Here is a 21201-nt window from a genome sequence, read left to right as displayed (position 1 = left end):
TGCCCTGAAAACCCCGTGGGGTTGCTGTAAGTTAGCCGTGACTTCCTGGCAAATAAGTAAATCTTTTCCTGAAGTGGTACCATGACTTTTAAACAAGCCAGTTAGACATGTGTAAAGAAGAAAAACAGGTTGCTTTCCTGTAACTAATGCTTTTCTTATGATCAGTTGTCCCACAATTTTCCATTCTTTTTTACTGCTGCCCTTTCAATTTTTTTCTGTGGAAGAACTTCAAGCAGTAATAGTTTTTTTTTTAATTTTTTAAATTATTTATTGTAAATCAGACACTAACAACAAAGACAAGAAAATAACAAAAAAGAAAAAAAAGGGTACAATATACACATAGAAATCGTGACTTCCCCACCACCTATACACCCACATATATATGGAGTTTTAAGGGGTTTACATTATACCAGTTCTAATGTCTCATCACAAATCCAATACTTTTTGCCCAAAGATACACTGGTTCCCAAGTCTTTATACAGTCTTGCCAGTTACCGTCTCTCAATCTTATGGTCAAAATATCCATTTCTGCAGAGTCTAATAATTTAAATAAAAATTCTTCTTTGTCCGGAATTTGGGGGGTTTTCCAGTATTTTGCGTAAAATATCCTAGCAGCAGTGACCATATACATTAACAACTTTCTTTCCCCTCGGGTTAAATTTTCTTTACATATACTTAATAGATAGAGTTCAGGAGAGTGTTTAATCCTCTTTTTAAAAACTTTTTGAATCCATATATTAATTTGTATCCAAATTTTTTTAGCAAATTCATACTTCCACCAAATGTGGTAGAGTGTCCCTTTAACTTTTTTACATTTCCAACACTTGTTGTTGTAGCTTGGGTTCATTTTGGCTAATCTCTCAGGGGTAAGGTACCACCGATACATCATTTTATACAAATTTTCTTTAAAGACTGTTGATTTGGTCAGTTTAATATTATGTTTCCAGATTTTTTCCCATTCCTCTAACTCAATAGAATAGCCAAAGTCCTGTAACCATCTTATCCAGCTTTCCTTTACAACTTCGCTTTGCATCTCAATCTTTAGTAGCCAATTATAGATTTTAGAAATAAGTTTTTTGGGATCATAAATCATAATATCAAATTCATTTAATTCCGAGTTTTTGGGGAAGCCCAAACCTTTATCCGATTGATACATAGACTTAACTTGGCATCTAACCCCCCAGTCCGAGATTGTATTTCCTTCCAAAATTAAATTCCTATCAGCATCTAACAATGTAGCATAGTTATAGGAGTTTCCCCAATCATATAGGTTCGGGTGTATGGCCGCCTCAACTGGTGATACCCAAAGTGGAGTATATATATAGGTTTTACTTTTAATTTCTATCCACACCTTATAGATTGCCCTTCGTATTTCATGGTTCTGGAAATTGCTATTTCTTTGAGGGGTCTGATACCAGGTATATGCGTGCCAGCCCTTAACCAGCCCTGCACCTTCCAATACTAACAGTCTTTTATTTTCCAATAAGAGCCAGTCTCTAGCCCAGACTAAACAAGATGCTTTGTAGTATAGGCTCCAGTCCGGTAGGGCCATGCCCCCTCTTGATTTATTCTCTTGTAGCACTTTTAGCTTAATCCTTGGCTTCTTGTTTTGCCAGATAAAGGCCGAGACTATTTTGTTAATTTTTTGGAAGAAGGACTTAGGTAGATCAACTGGAATCATCTGAAATAGAAATAGAATTCTGGGAAGAATGTTCATCTTGACCGTAGCTATTCTCCCTAAAAGGGAGATTTGCAAATCTCTCCATTTCTCCAAGTCTGATTCAATTTCCTTAAAAATCTTCTCATAATTGTCTCGATAGAGAGATTTCAGATCATTTGTTAGATGGATCCCTAGGTATCTGATTCTCTTTTCGTATTTAAATCCAGATTTAATTTCTAATTGTGTGATTTGTTCTTTACTCATGTTTTTGGTTAGAAATTTAGTTTTTTGTATGTTAACTTTAAATCCAGAAACTTCTCCAAATTGTTGTAGCCTTATTTTCAGTTTCTCAATAGAGGGAATAGGATCTTCTAGGGTAAACAGTAGGTCGTCTGCAAATGCCTGGATTTTAAATTCTTCAGTTTTTTCAGTGTAGGTGCAAAGCAGAAGCATCTTCCTTTGGGGTGGAAATTTGTCTAAAGGTAGCTATGGGGCCAGGCCGCTCTGTTTAAACCCCCCTTTCCTCTATAGGGTCCTTTCCTCTATAGGGCCCCTCCATTATAGCTGCGCTCTAGAAACCTGACACTCTTTCTTTCCGAGCAGGGAGAAAAGGTCTGCAGAGCAATCTCCAGGCTGAGTGGAATCAGCAAAGCTGAGTTTAAAATTGGGGGGGGGGGGAGACAGCGAGAGAGAGAGCAACAACAGGGGGGAGAGTGAGAGAGCAGCCATGGGGAAGCGAGTGAAAGACAGTGAGAGAGAGAGAGCGAGGGAGAGAATTAGAGAGAGAATGAGTGAGCAGCAGCAAGAAAGACAGTGGAAGAGATAGCTGGGGCCAGGTGGTCTAGGGAAGCCAGGAAAGTCAAGGGGATTGAGCCTGAGCAGTGTGGCAAGGCTTCGAGGGGGCACTTTCTTTCCGAGCAGGGAGAAAGGGTCTGCAGAGCAATCTCCAGGCTGAGCGGAGGTGGCAACGCCAAGTTAAAACGAGGGGTGGGGGGAGAGAGACAGCAAGAGAGTGAGAGTGACGGGGGAGAGCAAGAGAAAGACAGCGAGAGGGGAGGAGACAGAGTGAGAGAATGAGTGAGCAACTGCGAGAAAGACAGCGGGAGTGACAGCTGGGGCCAGGTGGGCTGAGGAAACTGGGGAAATCAAGGGGGGTGAACCTGAGCGGTGTGGCAAGGCTCTGAGGGGGCGGCTTCTTCCCTGTCAGTATCCCCCCCCCCCCAGTCAGACTTTGTGGCCTGCCAGGCAGGGGCTTTCTCATGAGTAGTAGGGGGGTGAATGGAGGCCGAAAGCAGAACTGGTAAGAAGCAGCCAAGCCCCAAGGCCCCCCCACCAATTTTTCTCCTGGGCCCCTCCACCCAAAATTTTCTAGCTATGGGCCTGGACTCTACACTCTAATAACTTCCTAGATATGCTTCTGTAGTGACACGGAATCCATATGTGTGTCTGTGCTGATTCTGCTTGAACATCAGTTAAACTAGTATTTTTTCCATGTTGCTTCCTAGTCTTTATCCCATCCTGCATTTGTACATGACAAGAAAAGGCTATCTTTTGGTTCAGTGCAGGATTCAGAAATAGCTTTTATTTTTTGAAAATTAGTATCTCTTTTGTATCTCTTCTGCTTAACCAATCTCTCTCTCTTTTTTTAGTGGTGCGGTATGCAGTGTACTGCTGACATGCTGCAAGGATAATATATGCCGTCTGTGGGCAGAAACTTTGTTGCCTAATGATAGTCTGCTGTACGGGGATGGATGCAGCCATTGGCCTGAGCCAGTGAAATTAACTAATAATTTTAAACGAAATGCTTCTAGTAAGGAAAGTATGAAGAATGCTTTAGAGGTGAGAAGATATTGAGAGAGCCTATCAAATGCATATAGTTCTAGCAAATATCTAGGTTAACTTTGCTTCAGTATTTGCTTCAGGAGATGCTCCACCAGGCTTTTGATAGAGACTCTTGATTGAGGCAGTGATAGTTGGTGCCTATCCTTTTGTCTACCCCCTCCAGAAGAATTTCCTCCCTTCGCCCCATGCTCCCAACAGTCTGATGAGAATGAATATAATTAGCAAACTGCATTTGGAAGCTGGAATTCTTATTGCCATTGTTTTATTGTATTAAATTAAGTATTGTTTTATTTTATGTATTTTTATCTGATGTACATTGCCCAGAGCCCGGCCTTGGCTGGGATGGGGCAAATAATTAAACTGAAATAATAATAATAATAATAATAATAATAATAATAATAATAATAATAATAATAATAATAATAATAATAATAATAATAATAATAATAAATCCTGACTTTGCTAATGCAACTTTTCAATAATGTAATTTTTTTTTGTATTAAGCAGTGTGCTTTTGCATAAACAATTGTTTTATAAAATGTATTTTCTGTGTGTTCTGTATTTGAGTTATGTTGTACAGATAAATGTAATCATTCTCCCAACAGTTAAATCTAAAGCCCTTTCGACGAGGAAGAAGAAGGTCTATAGCACTTGCACATACTGGGTACTTGCCACATCAGCAGAATCCTCACGAAGTTCATCGAAACACTCCATTGCAATCAAATGCACTTTGCCACTTTCATATTGCTGCCAGCATCAATCCAGCCACAGGTAATTAAGAATGCAATTTTGTAATGTAAGTGATGCTACTCTGTCTTACTTCGGTAAAATATTTGAAGAATAATATATCATTTACTGTTGTTTTAAAGCTCTCCTGCAAAAGAAATATTTTTATACAGTAAGAATGTGTTAGAAACTAATATGTGCCATGGTAGGGTTTTTGCTTATAGATTATTATTTTTAAGGTAAAACTATTTATTTTAATTAAATCAATTTGCATCCTGGGATGACTAGTTATCTGTTAGTCTGATCCATATTTAATGGTAGTGATCATGGTGGAAAACGTTGTCAAGTCGCATCCGTGTTACAGCAAGGTAAATAAATGAAGGAAATAAATATAACTGAAGATAGGGAAGGCAATAAACGTAACTTGGCTAGTGGATGGGAAGGAGAGAAGGAAGCAGAAGAGGAGAAGCTATGGGGGCTTTCAGGGAAGGGAAAGAGTGGGGAAGAGAAAAATGGGATGCTACTCAAAACTCCTTGCAGGACCCCTCTTGTATAAATCTCTTATGAAACTAGAGCGCTTTCAAAAAAGCTGCTTCTTGGCACTGGGATCTATTGCTCAAAGTAAAAGGGAAAAAAATCATACTGGTGTGCAGAAAACGCACTCATATATAAAGTTGCTCTTTGGACCTCAACCACAAATCTTTGAAATGGCTTGGTCATTTAATTAATTACCTTTGTTTTTTGTTTTTTGCATCTTAATGTAAATATGTTATTGTACATAGTAGTACAGTTGCTGTGAACTTTTGTATGTCATTGGTGAACAGTTTTGTTACCTTGTGTTAGCAAATAATTATACCAGCAAATCTCTGTAGGAAGTGTCACTTTAGGCAAGCTGTGTAAGTAGGAAGCTGGTTATCCATGGTGGCACAAGTCTGTCTTGTCTCCCTGATATTGCAGCAGTGGGGTAGGCAGGGTTTTTTTTTGTAGCAGGAACTACTTTGCATATTAGGCCATACACTCCTGATATAGCCAATCCTCCAAGAGCTTACAGGGCCTGCTGTAAGCTCTTAGAGGACTGGCTACATCAGAGGGCATGGCCTAATATGCAAATGAGTTCCAGCTACAAAAAAGCCCTGGGGGTAAGATTGGGATAATTACCTTCAGTAATTCCAGTGTCTGTATTTATATCCATCTTTCATATAGTTGAGCTTGAAACAACAGGAAATAATGCAAATATATATATCACTGGGTTTTTTTCTCACAGACATTCCTTTGCTCCCTTCCATCATGTCTCTGAGTCTTAATGAAAATGATGAAAAAAGTGAACCTTTTGTAGTGCACTGGCTAAACAATAAAGAACTACATTTTACTTTATCAATGGAGGTTTTTTTACAACAACTTAAAAAGAATTTTGAGCACATTTCTTCAGAGGCCAGCACAGAAGAATCTAATCAGATGGATATAAAATCTGATGAAGGTAAAGCACATGCCATTCTGTTCTGTAGTGAAAACCAAATATTTCAACATGTCTTATGAGGTATATTTTAGTTATAATACTTGTCTTATTTTGAAAGATTTATACATCTGAATTGCTTGTGTAAAAATTGAATATATGTCTGAAAAGTAAGTCTAGAACTGGAGTCTAGCACGTTTAAAAAAAATTGTAATACTCTCATGAAGCCCTGGTTCTCTTGAGTTTCTTTCTAAATCTGGCGCTACAAAGTATGTACTTCTTACATAGATTTGCAAAAGGTTATATATGAAGGGTTCTGTCAGCACATTTCTCCAAGCAAAGGAAACTTTTACTGGAAGAAAAGGCCCTTCCTCTAGAAGGCTGTGCACTTTAGTTGAGTGGCATAATATGATACAACCCAGTATCAACAAAAATCCATCATAATAGCACTTAGAAGCATGGTGATGTATTTGAAAATGGCGGAACATTCATATACCTAGCATTGTTACAAGCCTCACTGACAAGTACAACAGGCTTGTAGCCAAAAAATTCTCGTTGGGGAGGCCCATGGAAAAAAACTATTTTTTGGGGGGGGCACTGTTTCCACCACAACTTCTCTGGTGGCCCTGCCCCCCTCTGCACCTCCCCTACCCACTCACTCACCAACCTGGCAAAACAATAAAGGGCGGGCTCCTGGGGCTCTTTCAAGGCACCCCCCACCCCCGCTGATCACCTGATTGTGGGAAAACCTGCGCCGAGGCCGGCAGTTCTCTGCTGGGTTTCTGGCGTGCACAGCAAGTTCAGCGCTGGGGTGGCCAGCGCTGAACTTGCTAAACACCCCAGAAAGCCAGCGTAGAGAACAGCCGACCTCAGTGCGGCTTTTCCCACGCTCAGATGATCGGCGGGGGGGGGGGTGCCTTGAAAGAGCCCCAGGAGCCCACTCTTTACTCTTCCGCTGGGTTGGTTAGTGAGTGGGTAAGTGGGAGGTGCCATGTGGAGGGGGGCAGGGCCGCCAGAACTGCGGGGAGATAGTGCCGCCAGAAAAGTGGCGGTGGAGAGAGCGGAGGCCAGGGAAAGGAGGGATCATAAAGGTCCAAGGGGGTTTGGGGGGGCCATGCCCCCGGGTCCTCCTGTGGCTACAGGCCTGAAGTACAACCTTGTCTTATATTGGCAGCATTTCTCACAATGTAATGACTGTGTTCTGGCCTTTGGACTATATACTAATATACAATATACTTAGTATTAAGGGGATCTTTTATGATACCACTAAAAGACACACCTATACATTAAAAAGTATAACTTGTTTACTACAAACTGATCAGAAATTGAGACTCTTGATGGTAGAATAACATGGATTCTCTCTCACACACACTCAGCCAGTTTGAGATACTTGCCCAATGCTGATGAAAATACATGGTGCTCTGTTTCAGCAGATGAGGGAATTCTTGTATTCCAGTGCAATTTGATGCATGGTGACTTTCCTTGTAAGTAGAGGTGGTGCCTCCTACAAAGCTCGACTTTGTCCTCTAGGTCCAAAAAATCTGCAGCCTTTCTCATCCCTGTCCTTAGGTAGCAGGTGGCAGGCGTTGAAAAGGATACCTTTAAAAGCCTTCAAGCAAGTTGTCAACTTGTCAGCTGCATTGAAGCTTGTCTTAGCAGCCATTGAAGCCAGCCAGCAGTGGTATCCAGAAGCACATAAGGAAGCTACAGACAAGACAGGCTGTGGAGTCAGCAGGAAAGGCCTCCATTTGCCTTCTCAAATCCAACCAAGAGTATGCCTGTTCCCCTTCTGCTTGAGAGTTGTGATGTGGTATCTCCTTCTAAAACCAAGCCACTTCATACACTGAAGTTGCAGAATGGGATAGTCACAAAGAGTACGCTGCCTCTGGAGCTACAGCCTGTAGGAAACCTCTTTGAGGGAGGGAAGGTATCTCTACATTGTCCACTGAACTAAGTTGTATGCCTTCCATCTTCATAGACAATGTATCCATCTACCCAGACGTCTGTACTTAAGTCAAGAAGGCACCAACATTCAAGTTGACGTTCACTGGGGAAAAAAGTAGAAAACTACTTTATCCTCTAGCTCAATGAGGTCAAGAGGGTTTTAAAAAAGCTTTGGGGGGGGGGGGAGGGGAGAAAAGCACCAGACCATTCCTCTGCTGCTCTATCCATGGTCTTTGTGAAAAAAGGTGATCCATCACTTGTTTTTCATTCCTACCTCATTAATCTACCTATCATACATTATTTTTCTCACATGGGACCATCTACAAAGAATCATACCTGAGTATCACTTTAAAAGAATAAAATCATTAAGTAGAATATGCTTAAACATTTATCTCTTAAGCATTTTACACTTAGGATTTTAAAGGGGTTTTTTTTAACTTTGCAAAAGACTATAGACTGATCAAGAGATAAAGTCAGCCCCAAATGTCTAAGATCCTGTTAACTATCATGGTCTAGACCTAGTGGTCTGCTTTAAGAAGCTCTTGAACTTTTTTGGGGCTCACTACTAAACTTATGTAGACCCATTTGGAGAGTAATTCCATGCTACATATTCCCCACACATACATATAATTCAGGAATCACACTTCAGTTAACAATGAATGAAGTTTTTGTTTCATTTTATAAATATATAGTAATATTAAGCAGCAAACTTATTTCATTACTATTTGCATGAACTAAGGAATAACTGAATTCATTCCACCATTACTGTAGGAGAAACAAATTAACACAGTTTTAAAAAGAAGCTTTTTCCCAGCTTAGTTTAACCCAAAAGATGATTTCCCCAACCTTGATTTAGCTGATGTGGCCACCTGGATCTGTGCCATGGTAACATCTAAACTAGACTACTCTGCTGCACTCTGCTATTTTTTGAGATGTTGTTCACTGTCGTGAACCCTGCTTGGGGAATGGTGATTTATAAACCAAATAAATAAAAACAACAGCAACCACCCCACCGCAACAGCAACCACCCTGCCACTGTCACCACCTGAAATCAGCTTAGAGATTCCAGTTGGTACAGAATTCCACAGTTGGATTATTATCAAGAGCTCGGTGGAGTATGCATGTTACACCTATTCTGCGATCACTTTGGCTGCCTATCCATTACTGAGCTCAATTTAAAGTACTGGCTCTCTAATATAATGCCTTTTGTGGCCTCGGACACTCATATCTGAACAACCATGTTCTGCCTATGTCCTGCCACAACAATTTCTCTCATCTGAGCAGGATCATCTGCAGATATTATACTTCAGATGCGTCAGATCTTCTTCATGGTCTCTGTGCTTCACACTCGTGGGATAGAGTGCCCGCGCCGATCCCCGAATCAGTACCAAAAAGCCCGGGATTTTTTTGCGCTCTGCACCAGTGGGCATGCGCAGGCGTCCCAGTACGCATGCTCACTGGAGCCAGCATGAGGATCCCGCCAGTTCCTTCTTGACCGCCGTGTTGAAAGGATCTGCTTTTGACTGCTCCGGTCGGTGCCTGGTAATCCTTTGGATTTTCCTCTTGCCCGTTTTTTGTTTTTTCCCTTGTTAGATAGTTAGTAGTTGTTTTTTTAAAAAAGAACTTTGTGCTGGACTTTGACCCTCGGGGCTTTATTTCCTCCTTCCCTCGTGGGTTTTGGTCCTATGGAAAGGTGTTGGGGTTTCTTCAAATGTTGCTTGAAGTGTGGTAACAAGATTGCACCCCCTCACAGTCACTTCCTCTGCTTGTTGTGCCTGGGCAAGGGACACCGTGTAGACTCGTGCCCGCATTGTTCAAGGTAAACCCGAAAAAATTGGGCGGCAAGGCTATCGGTGGCCTTAGTTGAGTCGGCTCTTCGTCCGCCGAAAATGGCAGCGGATCCGTTGGTATCAATGGGGGATGCTACCCAGGCTCTGGCTTCGACATCAGTTGATCCATCATCACCAGAGCGGGGTCGACCCACAAAACAACCCTCTGAAGGGTTAGTGGCGCCCACGCTAACTAAGAAACGTCGGGACAATTCGGGGACCCGATCGTCTCTCCCGAAGAAGCTTAAATCAAAGGAGAAGCAGAAGAAGGACAGACTTTCCTGCACTCCTTCTCCTTCTCGCGATGCTTTGATGGAGTCAGTGTCGGCACAAGTTGCTCCACCTCAGCAGAGTCTAGCGTCTCCCAGTCCTCGAAGTCCTTCGCTATTGAGAAGCCAGGGCTCGCAGCCGATCCATCTTTCAGGATCGGAGCAGGAAATAGCCCTAACTCAGCGGACTCATTCGCCCAGGTTGGGTCGTGTTGTCGGAGCAACAGTGGTTCGGTATCGGAAGTCGAGGCTTCGGCGCCGACCGAACCTTTAGCACCACTTCCGCCTACAACAGGACGGAGAGAGCTCAAGTTGAGTGCTGTGATTTGACACTTCCAGCCACCTCCAATGTGGGATCAGCGTCAGTGGCCCTGCTCATATGGACCTTTCCCATATCTATCGCCATATCCATGGTATCATTCCCGTGAATTTCTGGAATGGGACCAACGGTTGGAAGCCTCGCACTTCTCAAGGGTTTTGCATCACTCCACACTTGGCGTGCACCCTCTGCATCGGTGTCGGTCCCTCCTGAGAGACACAGAGAGCCGTCTGAGGACCTGCAGGCTCATCCGTCGGTATCACTTCCGTCACCCAAACGTGCTTCGACCCCGATGTTATCTGAACACACTGCGAGGAGAGAGTCTTCGACATCGGACTCCAAGGTCAGTACCGATGATCCAGACAGAGCAGCAGAACCTTCTCCAGATTCACATATTGCTGAGGACCTTCCCATATCTTCTTCGGAAGACCTCAAGTCATATGGGGACTTGGTGAAGCGGATGGCACAGTCTCTCTCTCTCCCAGTGGTCCAACTGCAGCCAGTCGTCGATGATACCATATTCGACATAATGCAGAGGGATACATCGATGGCTGTGTCCCTTCCAGTGAGTAAAGTTATTCTCCAGGCAGTGAAGGAGCCCTGGGCGAAGCTGGCATCCACACCAATTTCTACACGTCGCCTGGACCATATGTACTGTGTTCAGGAGGCTGGTGTGGAGTTTTTGTTCTCTCACCCCAAACCCAATTCAGTAGTGGTTTCCTCATCTTCAAAGGCGCGTAAGACCCACTCTTCCCCACCTGTTAAAGAGGGCAAGAAGATCGACAATGCTGGTAGACGATTCTACTCTGCGGGAGCTCTGGGAGTTAAAATCTCAAACTACGCTGCATGTATGGCTCGCTACCAGTATTCGATTTGGGAACAGCTTACACCTTTGATGTCATCCCTGAATGAGGAGAAGCAGGCTTCGCTGAAGAAGCTGCAAAGAGAGGGATTTGCCGTGGCTAAACAACAGCTGGCTGCGTCAAAACACATGGTGGATGTCTCTGCCAAGACCCTCACTTCTGCTGTCTCCCTGTGCCCTCACTCTTGGCTGCGGTCTACAGCTCTTCAGCCTGACACCAGGGCTTATGTTGAAGACCTTCCTTTGGAGGGTGAAGGTCTTTTCAGTTCCACCACTGATAGTATCCTTCAGGAAATGGACAAAAGTATTAAGACCTCGAGGAACCTTGGCGTCCCTGTGTCTACTAGGGCTGGCAAGCCTAAGCAGTGGCACAAATCTTGGCCCAAGAGGCCTTATCAGAAATTTTCCCCTGACCAATCTTGGAGACCTCGCTCTTCACAGACGGAGAGTAGATCACCTTATAGGGGAAATAACAAGTCCAGGTTTGCTTCGGCTTCTGTGACCACCAACAAATCCGGGCTCCCGCCCTCAGAAGCAGAGCCTTTGACTTTTCTGTCACACACATCACTGCCCCTCCTTCTTCGCACATCCGCCTCCATCACTATCTACTGGCTTGGGAGTCCATCTCCACAGACATATGGGTCCTCTCCATCATCTCAGAAGGTTACAAGATAGACTTTGTTCAGGCTCCGACTCAGTCACCACACCTCCTTCCCCCCCCCTCTACTAGAGGAAGTGAACAACTTCTTGCAAAAACAAGCCATAGAACCGGTTCCTGTAGCGGCCAGAACGGGGGTGTTCTATTCTCGTTATTTCCTAGTTCCCAAACGGGATGGGGGATTGAGACCAATTATGGAGCTTCGAAATCTGAACAAGTTTATCGGTTCCAGAAATTCTGGATGTCCACGCTGCAAATGATCCTTCCCCTAATCAACCAGGGGGACTGGATGGCAACTCTGGATCTGAAGGATGCCTACTTCCATGTCAGCATCCACCCATCTTACTGGCATCTCCTCAGGTTTGCGATAGCCTCCAACCATTTTAATTTCAAAGCCCTTCCATTTGGCCTGTGTACTGCACCGCGGGTGTTTACCAAGATGATGAGTGTTGTAGCCGCACATCTCCGGCTTCAGGGCATAGTGGTTTTTCCGTATATAGATGACTGGCTTCTTGTGGCGGATTCAGAAGAACGTCTGTCCGGCCCTATTGCAACCACTCTTCGTCTTCTTCACACCTTAGGTCTGCAGGTCAACGTGAAAAAGTCCCATCTGATAGCATCAAGGACAGTTCAGTTTATCGGGGCGCTGCTAGACACAAACCTTCATTGTGCTTTTCTGCCTCAGCAGAGAGCAATGGACATTATCACCCTCATTCATCTTTTTCAAAGCCAGAAATGGGGCACAGCACAACAGCTGCAGTGGATGCTGGGGCTGATGGCGGCAACTACCGGTGTGTTGCTGTTTGCGAAACTGCACATGAGAGGGCTTCAACTTTGGTTTCTCAGAAAGTTTCAGCCTTTACGGGACTCACCTCGAAAGAGGTTCACAATTCCACCCTCGATCCTTCGGACCCTGGAATGGTAGACATCCAGAGACAACATCTGTCAGTGAGATCCTTTCCCTCTGCCTGTAACGACTGTTACGATTACCACAGATGCGTCCTTATGGGGCTGGGGTGCTCACATGGATTCTCTGTGTGTGTGTGCGGGGGGGGGGTCCTTGGCCTTCACAGCTGACTCGTTGCCATATAAACTATCTCAAACTGTTGGCAATTCATTTCGCCCATTGGTCCTTCTGTCCTTTGGTGGCGGGAAAGGCTGTGGCCTTGTTGACGGACAATACTACAGCCCTTTATGTCTACAGGCAGGGCAGGACAGTCTCCTGACAGCTCTGTGCACTAGCAATAGAACTGTGGATGGAGTGCCTGGAGCATGGCATCTATGTGAAGGCTGCACACCTTCCAGGAGTACTCAATCTGCAGGCGGATTCATTGAGCAGAGGAGTAGCATCTCCACACGAATGGGATGAGGAGCAGCATCTCCACACGAGTGGCGCTTCCTTCAACCTGTGTTCCAGCTCTGGGGGTATCTTCAGGTGGATGTTTTCGCCACAGCCCGGAATTGGAAGTGTCCGCTGTTCTGTACCAGGGGAGGAACGAATCCAGCGTCCTTGGGAGACGGCCTAATGTTCTCATGGAACGGTTGGTTTCTGTATCTATTTCCGCCTCTTCCACTGCTGACAGAAGTTGTCAACAAAATAGCGAGAGAGAAACCGAGGTGCATTCCTCGGCAAAACTGGTTCCTGATTTTGCTTTATTTAGCGAGGGGGATTTTATATCAGTTCCCGGCAGAACCTGACTTTCTTTCGGCCCAGGAAGGGCACGTGTTTCATCACAACCTACCTCACCTGAAGCTGACGGCGTGGTTCATCGACCCTGAGAATTTTGAGCAGAGTCCAGCACCTCTTTCTGAATAGTAGAAAGTTGTTTACCCGTGCTTCCTATGACAGGAAGTGGGGGAAGTTTCTTCAGTTTTTGGCTGATCCTACAGTCTCACCCCAACGGGTGATTTTTGACTTTCTGTTGTCCTTGGTGGATGCTGAACTTTCCTTTTCTTCTGTTAAAGTTTATTTATCAGCAATATCATCGTACCATGAATCTTTTGAGGGGTATTCAGTGTTTGCTCATCCTCATTCGAAGCAATTCCTGAAAGGATTGGTCAGATTGCATCCTCCGTCTAGATCACTTCCACAGTTGTGGGATTTGCCATTAGTATTGGACAGGTTGACTCGGCATCTCTTTGAGCCAATGGCAACCTGTTCCCTACAGCTTCTATCCTGGAAGACTGCATTTTTGGTGGCAATCACGTCGGCATGCTGTGTAGGGGAGCTCATGGCTATGCGTTGTGACCACCCATACTTAGTTTTTCATGAGTCCAGAGTGTTGTTGGCTCCTGATGTTTCGTTTCTCCCTAAGGTGGTTTCCCAGTTTCTCCTTAAGTTGAACATTTGGTTACCTATGTTTTATCCCAGCTTTCCTCGGACGAGGAACATTGGTGGCACGCTTTGGATGTTAAACGTGCGTTACTTTTTTACTTGAGTCGTTCTAAGAGTTTTCGTCAGGACCAGCATCTTTTTGTTTCCTATGCTGTTCCTAGGTTGGGTTCAAAAATTTCATCTCAGCGGCTTTCGGAGTGGCTTACTGAGACTATTAAACTGTGCTACTTGCTGGCGAAGAAGCCGTTGCCTGGACCCATTCGTAGACACTCTACTGGAGCGATGGCGACATCAGTGGCATTTCTGAAGGGTGTTTCCTTGACGGACGTGTGCAAGGCTGCCACTTGGTCCTCTCCTCATGCTTTCATGAAACATTACGCTCTGGATGTGCATGCTCAGCAGAGGACTTATCTGGGAGCTGTGGTGCTGCAAACAGTCTTTTCTGGTTGACCGTCTTCCTGCCTCCAGGTATGTCTTGCTTGCTAATCTCCCATGAGTGTGAAGCACAGAGACCACGAAGAAGATAGACAGGTTGCTTACCTGTAACTAGATCTTCGAGTGGTCATCTGTGCATTCACACTACCCGCCCTCCTTCCCCACTGCTGACGGTCTCCCTAGGGTAGGGGCTTCCAGAGGTCAGGAAGGAACTGGCGGGATCCTCGCGCTGGCTCCAGTGAGCATGTGTACTGGGACGCCTGCGCATGCCCACTGGTGCTGAGTGTGAAAAAATCCCAGGCTTTTTAGGTACCGATTTGGGGATCGGTGTGGGCGTTCTATCCCATGAGTGTGAATGCACAGATGACCACTCGAAGATCTACAGTTACAGGTAAGCAACTTGTCTATCTACAGCTGCCCATACGTATGTTTTCTGTGTAGCAGACCCCACCCCACTAGCCAGTCTGTGGAGATAAAGAAGGCTCCCATGCTTCTGGAATTTACAAACTATGTAAAACATAATTGTTAAGGAGTAAAGGAAACGGTTGCACCATAACAAATTGGTTCAACTGATGTAATACCATGTTCTACATTGTTTAACATATATAAAATATCTTTTTCAGATTTACAGCTTTGTTTCAAATCTTTGCCATTCATCTTTATGGCTTCTCTGCAGTTCCAAATGAGACTGCACAGGCCAGCAGCAGATATGAGTTTCAAGCATCCCAGCATTTTCCAAGCAGTTATAGCACTCTTCCCCCCCACACACACACATCTGGAGCCAGTGTTTCCCACCCAGATTGGTATGTGAGTGAGTTGAGGAGAATGTTCTTTCCTCACTCTTCTCATTACTGCTTTGGAGGGAGGATCTGTCTTTGAGCTTTCAGTACAAAAAGTTCTCCTTATGAATTTTTTTTCTCTTACTTCAAACTTAAGTTGCACTTTTCAAGAAATGTGGGGACTCTGGGATAAAAATGATGCAATACAGCAAGCACAATTCTTGTTTCTTTTGCCTGAGGGAATGTCATCATCTGCAAATTCACATCTAAAAGCCCACCACAAAAAACCTGTGAGATTGAAAGTCAAACTATGGGGGAAAGTGCTGGGAGCTCAACAAAATTAGCCCAATAAGATACCAGCATCTCTTGAAGAAAGGGCCCGCACATCTTCTGTGGCTTCAGTGTCCTTATTAGTTTTAGATCTGACTGATAAAGTTCTTGAGAATGGGTTAAGTTCCTAGAGCTATGTCAAAACATGAGTCCCCACAGGCTTTGGACAATGAGATTTTTGAAGTGTCCCCTCCATCTTTTGACTCAGTTCCATCTAGACCAAAGCCTCTGTCTTCTTTGGGTTCAGGTCTGGCACCAGTTCTGATCACTCCCTGGGGATCTACTCAAGGCTCCAGTGTACTTACCTTAGCGGGGTGCCTGGGTCCAGTATCAGGTGAAGTAACAGCAACATCACTTTTGGGACATGGCTTCAAGGGTTTACAGTTCCGGCCATGGCCCGGATCTGTCAACATCGATGTGATATTTTCACCTGTCATCTACAAATGAACATCACAACTCTGTTTCAGAGGAGGCCTGTATCCAGGTTCTGACCTCAACTCTGATGCCCTCACCAGATGTCACTGTAGGAAGCAGTTTTGCATTTCACCAACGGAGGACCTGAGACTATATTCAGAACAGCTCATTAGAATGGCTAACTCTTAGGAACTCGACATTGTATCAAGAGATCTGAAGCCCTTGGATCTGATTTTAAAAGTACTTTGCAATTCAGATTTGAGTCCTGTAGCCTTTTCGATGCTTCAAGGTTTATTAAACATTGCTAATGGACTTTGGGCTAAGTTTACTACAGTTCCAGCTTCAGCTAGGAACCTGTAGAACTTATATAGGATTAGAGAGGAGGAATGTGAGTTTTATTTCAACATCCACCAGTCATTTCTCTGTTAGTGGAGGGTCTTCCTCCTAAACAAAGAGCCAGGGTCTCACATCTCTCCTTATGGCATAGAAAGGCATATGTTCAGTGGGTTTGGAAGAAAGTTCTATTTCTTTGGGGCCTTGAGTTTAAGAGTAGGAAATTTTACAACCATAATTGGGAGGTTCTTTTGGGGCCATATAGCTCAGTACATCGATCTTCTCCCCAATGATACAAAAACCCTGGCTAAAGTTATACATTCAGAGGGAGTGAAACATGGGAAGCAACAAATAAACAACTCCTGACGTGTTTGACTGGTGTGTCCAGGCTATGGTATCAGGGTAGTGATGCATAGGCACTCCTGGTTGAGATCTTCAGCGCTGCCTAATAACACAAAGGCCAAGGGAGAGAACATGCCTTTTGAGCTCTTCAGTTCCCAGTCAAACAGCACACTGGACCTGGAGAGAATGCTCAAGAATAAACTCACAGTTGAATCATTGGAGATAACAGCCCCTCAGACACCATCTTACAAGCTGAGGTATTTTCTTAGACATAATTTTCAGTGCCAAAAAGCTTATAAATACCAATCCACCTGGCAACATTTGCAGCCTTACCGTCCCTCCTATATCTCATCACCATCAGAACAGAAAGCAGCAAGTGAAGCAGGGAAACAAACTGCAACCTAGTCCACCTCGTGAATGATCTGATTGAGGTTGAGGCTTCAAATGACTAGCTGATGCCCTGTACTTCGTAGATAAGCTGCTCTCTTTCTATGATCCAATATAGTTGGGTGTTATCCATAGTTGCCAAAGGTTACTTTTTGGAGTCTACTTCCCTTCTCCCCCCCCCCCAACCCCAGTTCTAGGTCACCAGTGACATCCCCACCCACTCCACCTCCCTTGATAGTTGAAGAGGTGCCAAAACCTTTTGGAAAATGTACTTTTTTCAGAGTTCCTGGAATTGATGTTAATTGGGTTTTTATTTAAGCTATTTTTGATAGACAAGAAAGTTGGAAGAAGGAGACCTATTCTGAACCTTAGAGGTCTTAAAAATCTAAGGATTACAAAATTCAGAATGGCTTTTTTAATATGATTATCTCTCTTGGATGTGGTTTGCCATGCTGGACCTGAAGGATGCTTGTTTCCACATTCCTGTACATCAGTCATGTAGTAAATACCTCATGCTATGAGTGTACAAGTGGTCTTACTACAGTGGTCTTTTGGTCCTACTACAGCTCTAGAGTATTTATAAAATGCATGTTAGCCATGGTAGCCCATCTTAGGTTGAAGGAATGTACAGTATACCCTTTTCTAGATGACTGGCTTTTGGTTGATACAGCCAAACAGGTCCTAGAAGAACATGGACAGCTAACTATCAATTCTCTGGAATCTTTGTTCTGATGATGAACTGGGAAGAGTCCCAGCATCAACTTTCACAGTCCATAGAGTTCATTGGAGCCCTGATGGACTCAATGAGGGATTGTACCTACTTACCTGTGGGGAGAGTGTGTGCCATTCAGTCCACGTAGATTTTTTTTCTTATAGGTTCCAAAAGACAGTGTGTATTCAGAAATTATTGGGCCCATGGCCTCTACCACTGCTGTAGTGCCTTATGCCAAATTACAAATTGGTTTCTCTGGAAGACTAGATCAGCATAGACCCCCCAGTGTTTAAGGATCTCAATTCCTAGGCCTATCCTTCATTCCCTTTTCTGATAGGAAGAAGATATTATTCCTTTTAATGATATGAGTTTGGCACCTGTATGCATGAAATGTTCTTGGATGCCTCCCAAACTGAGTGGAATACTCATTGCAGGCCGTTGATAGTGAATGGCCATTGATCTGAATGAGAGGCTTCTCTACATATTCATTTTCAGGGGCGGGACTTCTAATGCAATAGCACTATATGATTCAACACAAAACACTGGACTTATTTTTAGAGTTTCTTTCAGATATACTCTCTCCTCTTGCAGTGCTTCTGCATGACAGAAAGGTTATCTTGGCAATGGAGAGCATGACTGCAAAATGCTGTCTAAACAAGCAGGGAAGGACAGGGTCTTCTCTGATCTCTGTGCAGTTCCACACTTGGTGGGACACCTTGTGCCCTAGCCTTGTGCACAGAAGACACTTGCACATGACAATGGGATATTCAAAAGAGTATATCCCTTCAGGTAAGCCAAACTCTGAGTCATTGCAACATCATGGTGGATACCCTGAGAAGGGAGATCAGATCATGAATGGTCCATCAGTGAGCACTGCATGCTCCTGATCTTGTGAATAGCACCAGCCTGGAAGCAACCTCTTTGCATCCTGAGTAAATGCTAAATGTCATCTGTTCTGTTCTTGGATAGCATCAGAACCAGGCTCCATTGGAGATGAATTTCAACTCCAGTGGTGGGTGGGTGTATTTTTTTTTTTACGTCGCCCCCCCCCCCTCCTGTAACCATTCTAGCCAAGTGATTGGCAAATTGAAAGCCAAAAGCTCACTTTGTATATTCACTGCCCTGTATTGGCCAAAGAGGGTGTGGTTTTCCACCCTCTGGATCCTTTTAAAAACTATTCACCTAACTTTTCCAGTGAATGAGGGCTTAATACATAGACCTGCTTCTTAACAATGATGTCCTTATGATGTGGCTGATAAATCTCTTAACTTCTTGGTCAGGTAGGGTAACTGAGATTCTTATGGCTGTGCATAAACCACCTACATGAAAATCATTCCACTAAGTGGCACAGTTTGCCAACTGGGCAACCATCAATAGACCCTGCCCTGATTCTTGTCCATTATCAGATATATTTGGCCATTTGTTGGTTGTCAGGGAGGAAAGCTTATCAGTTTCCACACTAAAAGTGTCCCTGGCAGCTATTTCTGCCTTCCATGTCAAGGTTGACAGTTACACAGTATTCTCTGCTCCCCAGGCTAAAAACTTCTTGAAAGGTCTGCAATTTCTACCCTCTGACCTCTCCTCAGTATTACCATGAAGGTGTCTTTGGCATTAAGCTTATGTATAAAACCTTTCAGGCCTTTAGCTACTATTGAGCTGGCTGTTTTGTCCTACAATACTGCTTTTTTTAGTGACCATCACATCAGCAAGCAGAGTGAGAAAGTTGCATGCAATTACCCCCATACATAAAGTTCTGTGAGCATAAGGCTGTTCTTTGCCCTATTCTGGTTTTCCTGCTGAAGGTGTTTTCTCATCTCTGCCCCTCCCAGGACATAGAACTTCTTGTGTTTATCCTGTGCCTGCCTGACAATCAGAACAGACTTTACATATTCTAGATGTTAGGTGATCTCTATTGTTTTATTTCCACTGTACAAAGGAGTTCAAAGCCGTTATCAGCCTGGGATCCATGTATCTTCAGGATTGCCTTTCTTGTATACCCCAAGAAGAGCTTTACGCGCAGGTGGTAAGAACTTCCTAGTGGTCCCAGCCTGAGAGATATCCAGCTGTCTACAATTTGGGCAGGGCTTTTTCTGCCCTGGCCCCTACCTGATTGAACTCTCTGCTGAATAACATCCATGCGTTGCAGGATGCGTCACTCTAAAGGGGATGTAAGGCAGAGATGTTACATCAGGCATTTAACTGAGGACAATGACAGTCTTTCCTGCAGTCTAGCACTCCTCTTCCTTTTCCTGCCCTTTCTCCTCTACAAGGCAGTGTTATTTCCAGGAGTCTGTCATTTAGGCTTAGGCTGCTGTAAATTGTATTTTTAAGAATTATTTAATTCTGGAATTTTAAAATTTTCTTTGTACGTTTTATAGATTTATTACTGCTGTAATCTGCCCTGAGCCCTGTTCTCAGGGGAGGGTGGCTTAAAAATAAAATTTAATAAATACATTTAGAAAAAACAATATTTTGTGTGTTTCTCTGGGCCCAACAATGATTGAGCTGTATCCTCTCAGACTTTGCCTCACTGGGTGGTTGCCACAATCAAACTCGCATACACTGCAGCAGAGATTACATGTCCATTCCCTGTTAAATTTCAGTTGACTGGGCCTAGGCTTCTTTGTCTGCGTTTCTTAGCAGGATCTCCCTGGACAACATCTACAAGGTTGCTACCTGTTCAATTCCTTCCACGTTTATGAGACACTGAGCTATCAGTGAGAACTTAAAAACGATGCAGCTGTGAGGTATAGTTGATCAGCCCACACCTTCCACTTTAGTAAGTGAGCTTGCTATTCTCTTGTGTGGGACTGCACAGAAACCATGAACATTAAAACAAGTTTGCACTTACCTGCAACTGTTGTACATCAGGTGGTCTTCTGTGCAGGCACACCTCCCTCCTTCCTTTCCTTGTTGTGGGCTGCTCTCAATGAGTACCTGTCTTCTCCACGGTAACAAAGGGAAAACTGAGGGGAGCTCCCCACCTTTGTCCCATGCTGGTTTAGGTAAAGAGTCACAGACTCCAGATGGGGAGAGCTGTGGGCCTGAGCACTCTTAAGTGCTTGGAAAATGTTGGAAAGCTTGAAATTCTTTTCCACAGCTGGTCTGTACATATGCAATCCAATGTGTGCCTGCACAGAAGACCACTCAGTGAGCTGATGAGAGAGGAGGTCCTACGATTGATAGACAATTTAAAAACTGAAAAGTCACCAGGCCTGGATGGCGTACATCCAAGAGTTCTGCAAGAACTCAAAGGTGAAATTGTGAATCTCCTAACAAAAATATGTAATCTTTCATTGAAATCTGCCTCCATTCCTGAGGACTAGAAGGTAGCAAATGTCACCCCCTTCTTTAAAAAGGGTTCCAGAGGAGATCCGGGAAATTACAGGCCAGTCAGTCTGACTTCAGTACTGGGAAGGCTGGTGGAAACCGTTATTAAAGAGAGAATTAGTAAGCACATTGATGAACAAAAGTTATTGAGGAAGACTCAGCGTGGTTTCTGTAAGGGAAGATCTTGTCTTACTAACCTGTTACAGTTCTTTGAGGGGGTGAACAAACATTTGAACAAAGGG

General features: G+C 44.0%; 1 protein-coding gene across 3 annotated transcripts in view; it reads left to right on the top strand.

Moving 5' to 3' along the window:
• Positions 1–21201, top strand: part of DMXL1 (Dmx like 1) — a 209517-nt gene that overhangs the window by 51513 nt on the left and 136803 nt on the right. For all 3 annotated transcript variants that reach the window (XM_060235556.1, XM_060235559.1, XM_060235558.1), the window contains exons 8-10: positions 3310–3499; positions 4108–4273; positions 5493–5705. In XM_060235556.1, coding sequence (XP_060091539.1) covers positions 3310–3499; positions 4108–4273; positions 5493–5705 — 569 coding nt within the window. The remainder of the gene's footprint in view (positions 1–3309; positions 3500–4107; positions 4274–5492; positions 5706–21201) is intronic.

Source organism: Heteronotia binoei, chromosome 4 (genome assembly GCF_032191835.1).
Source record: "Heteronotia binoei isolate CCM8104 ecotype False Entrance Well chromosome 4, APGP_CSIRO_Hbin_v1, whole genome shotgun sequence".
Classification (NCBI taxonomy): Eukaryota; Metazoa; Chordata; class Lepidosauria; order Squamata; family Gekkonidae; genus Heteronotia; species Heteronotia binoei.
Note: the sequence above shows the minus strand (reverse complement) of the source record. Positions and strands in the feature narration are given on the sequence as shown.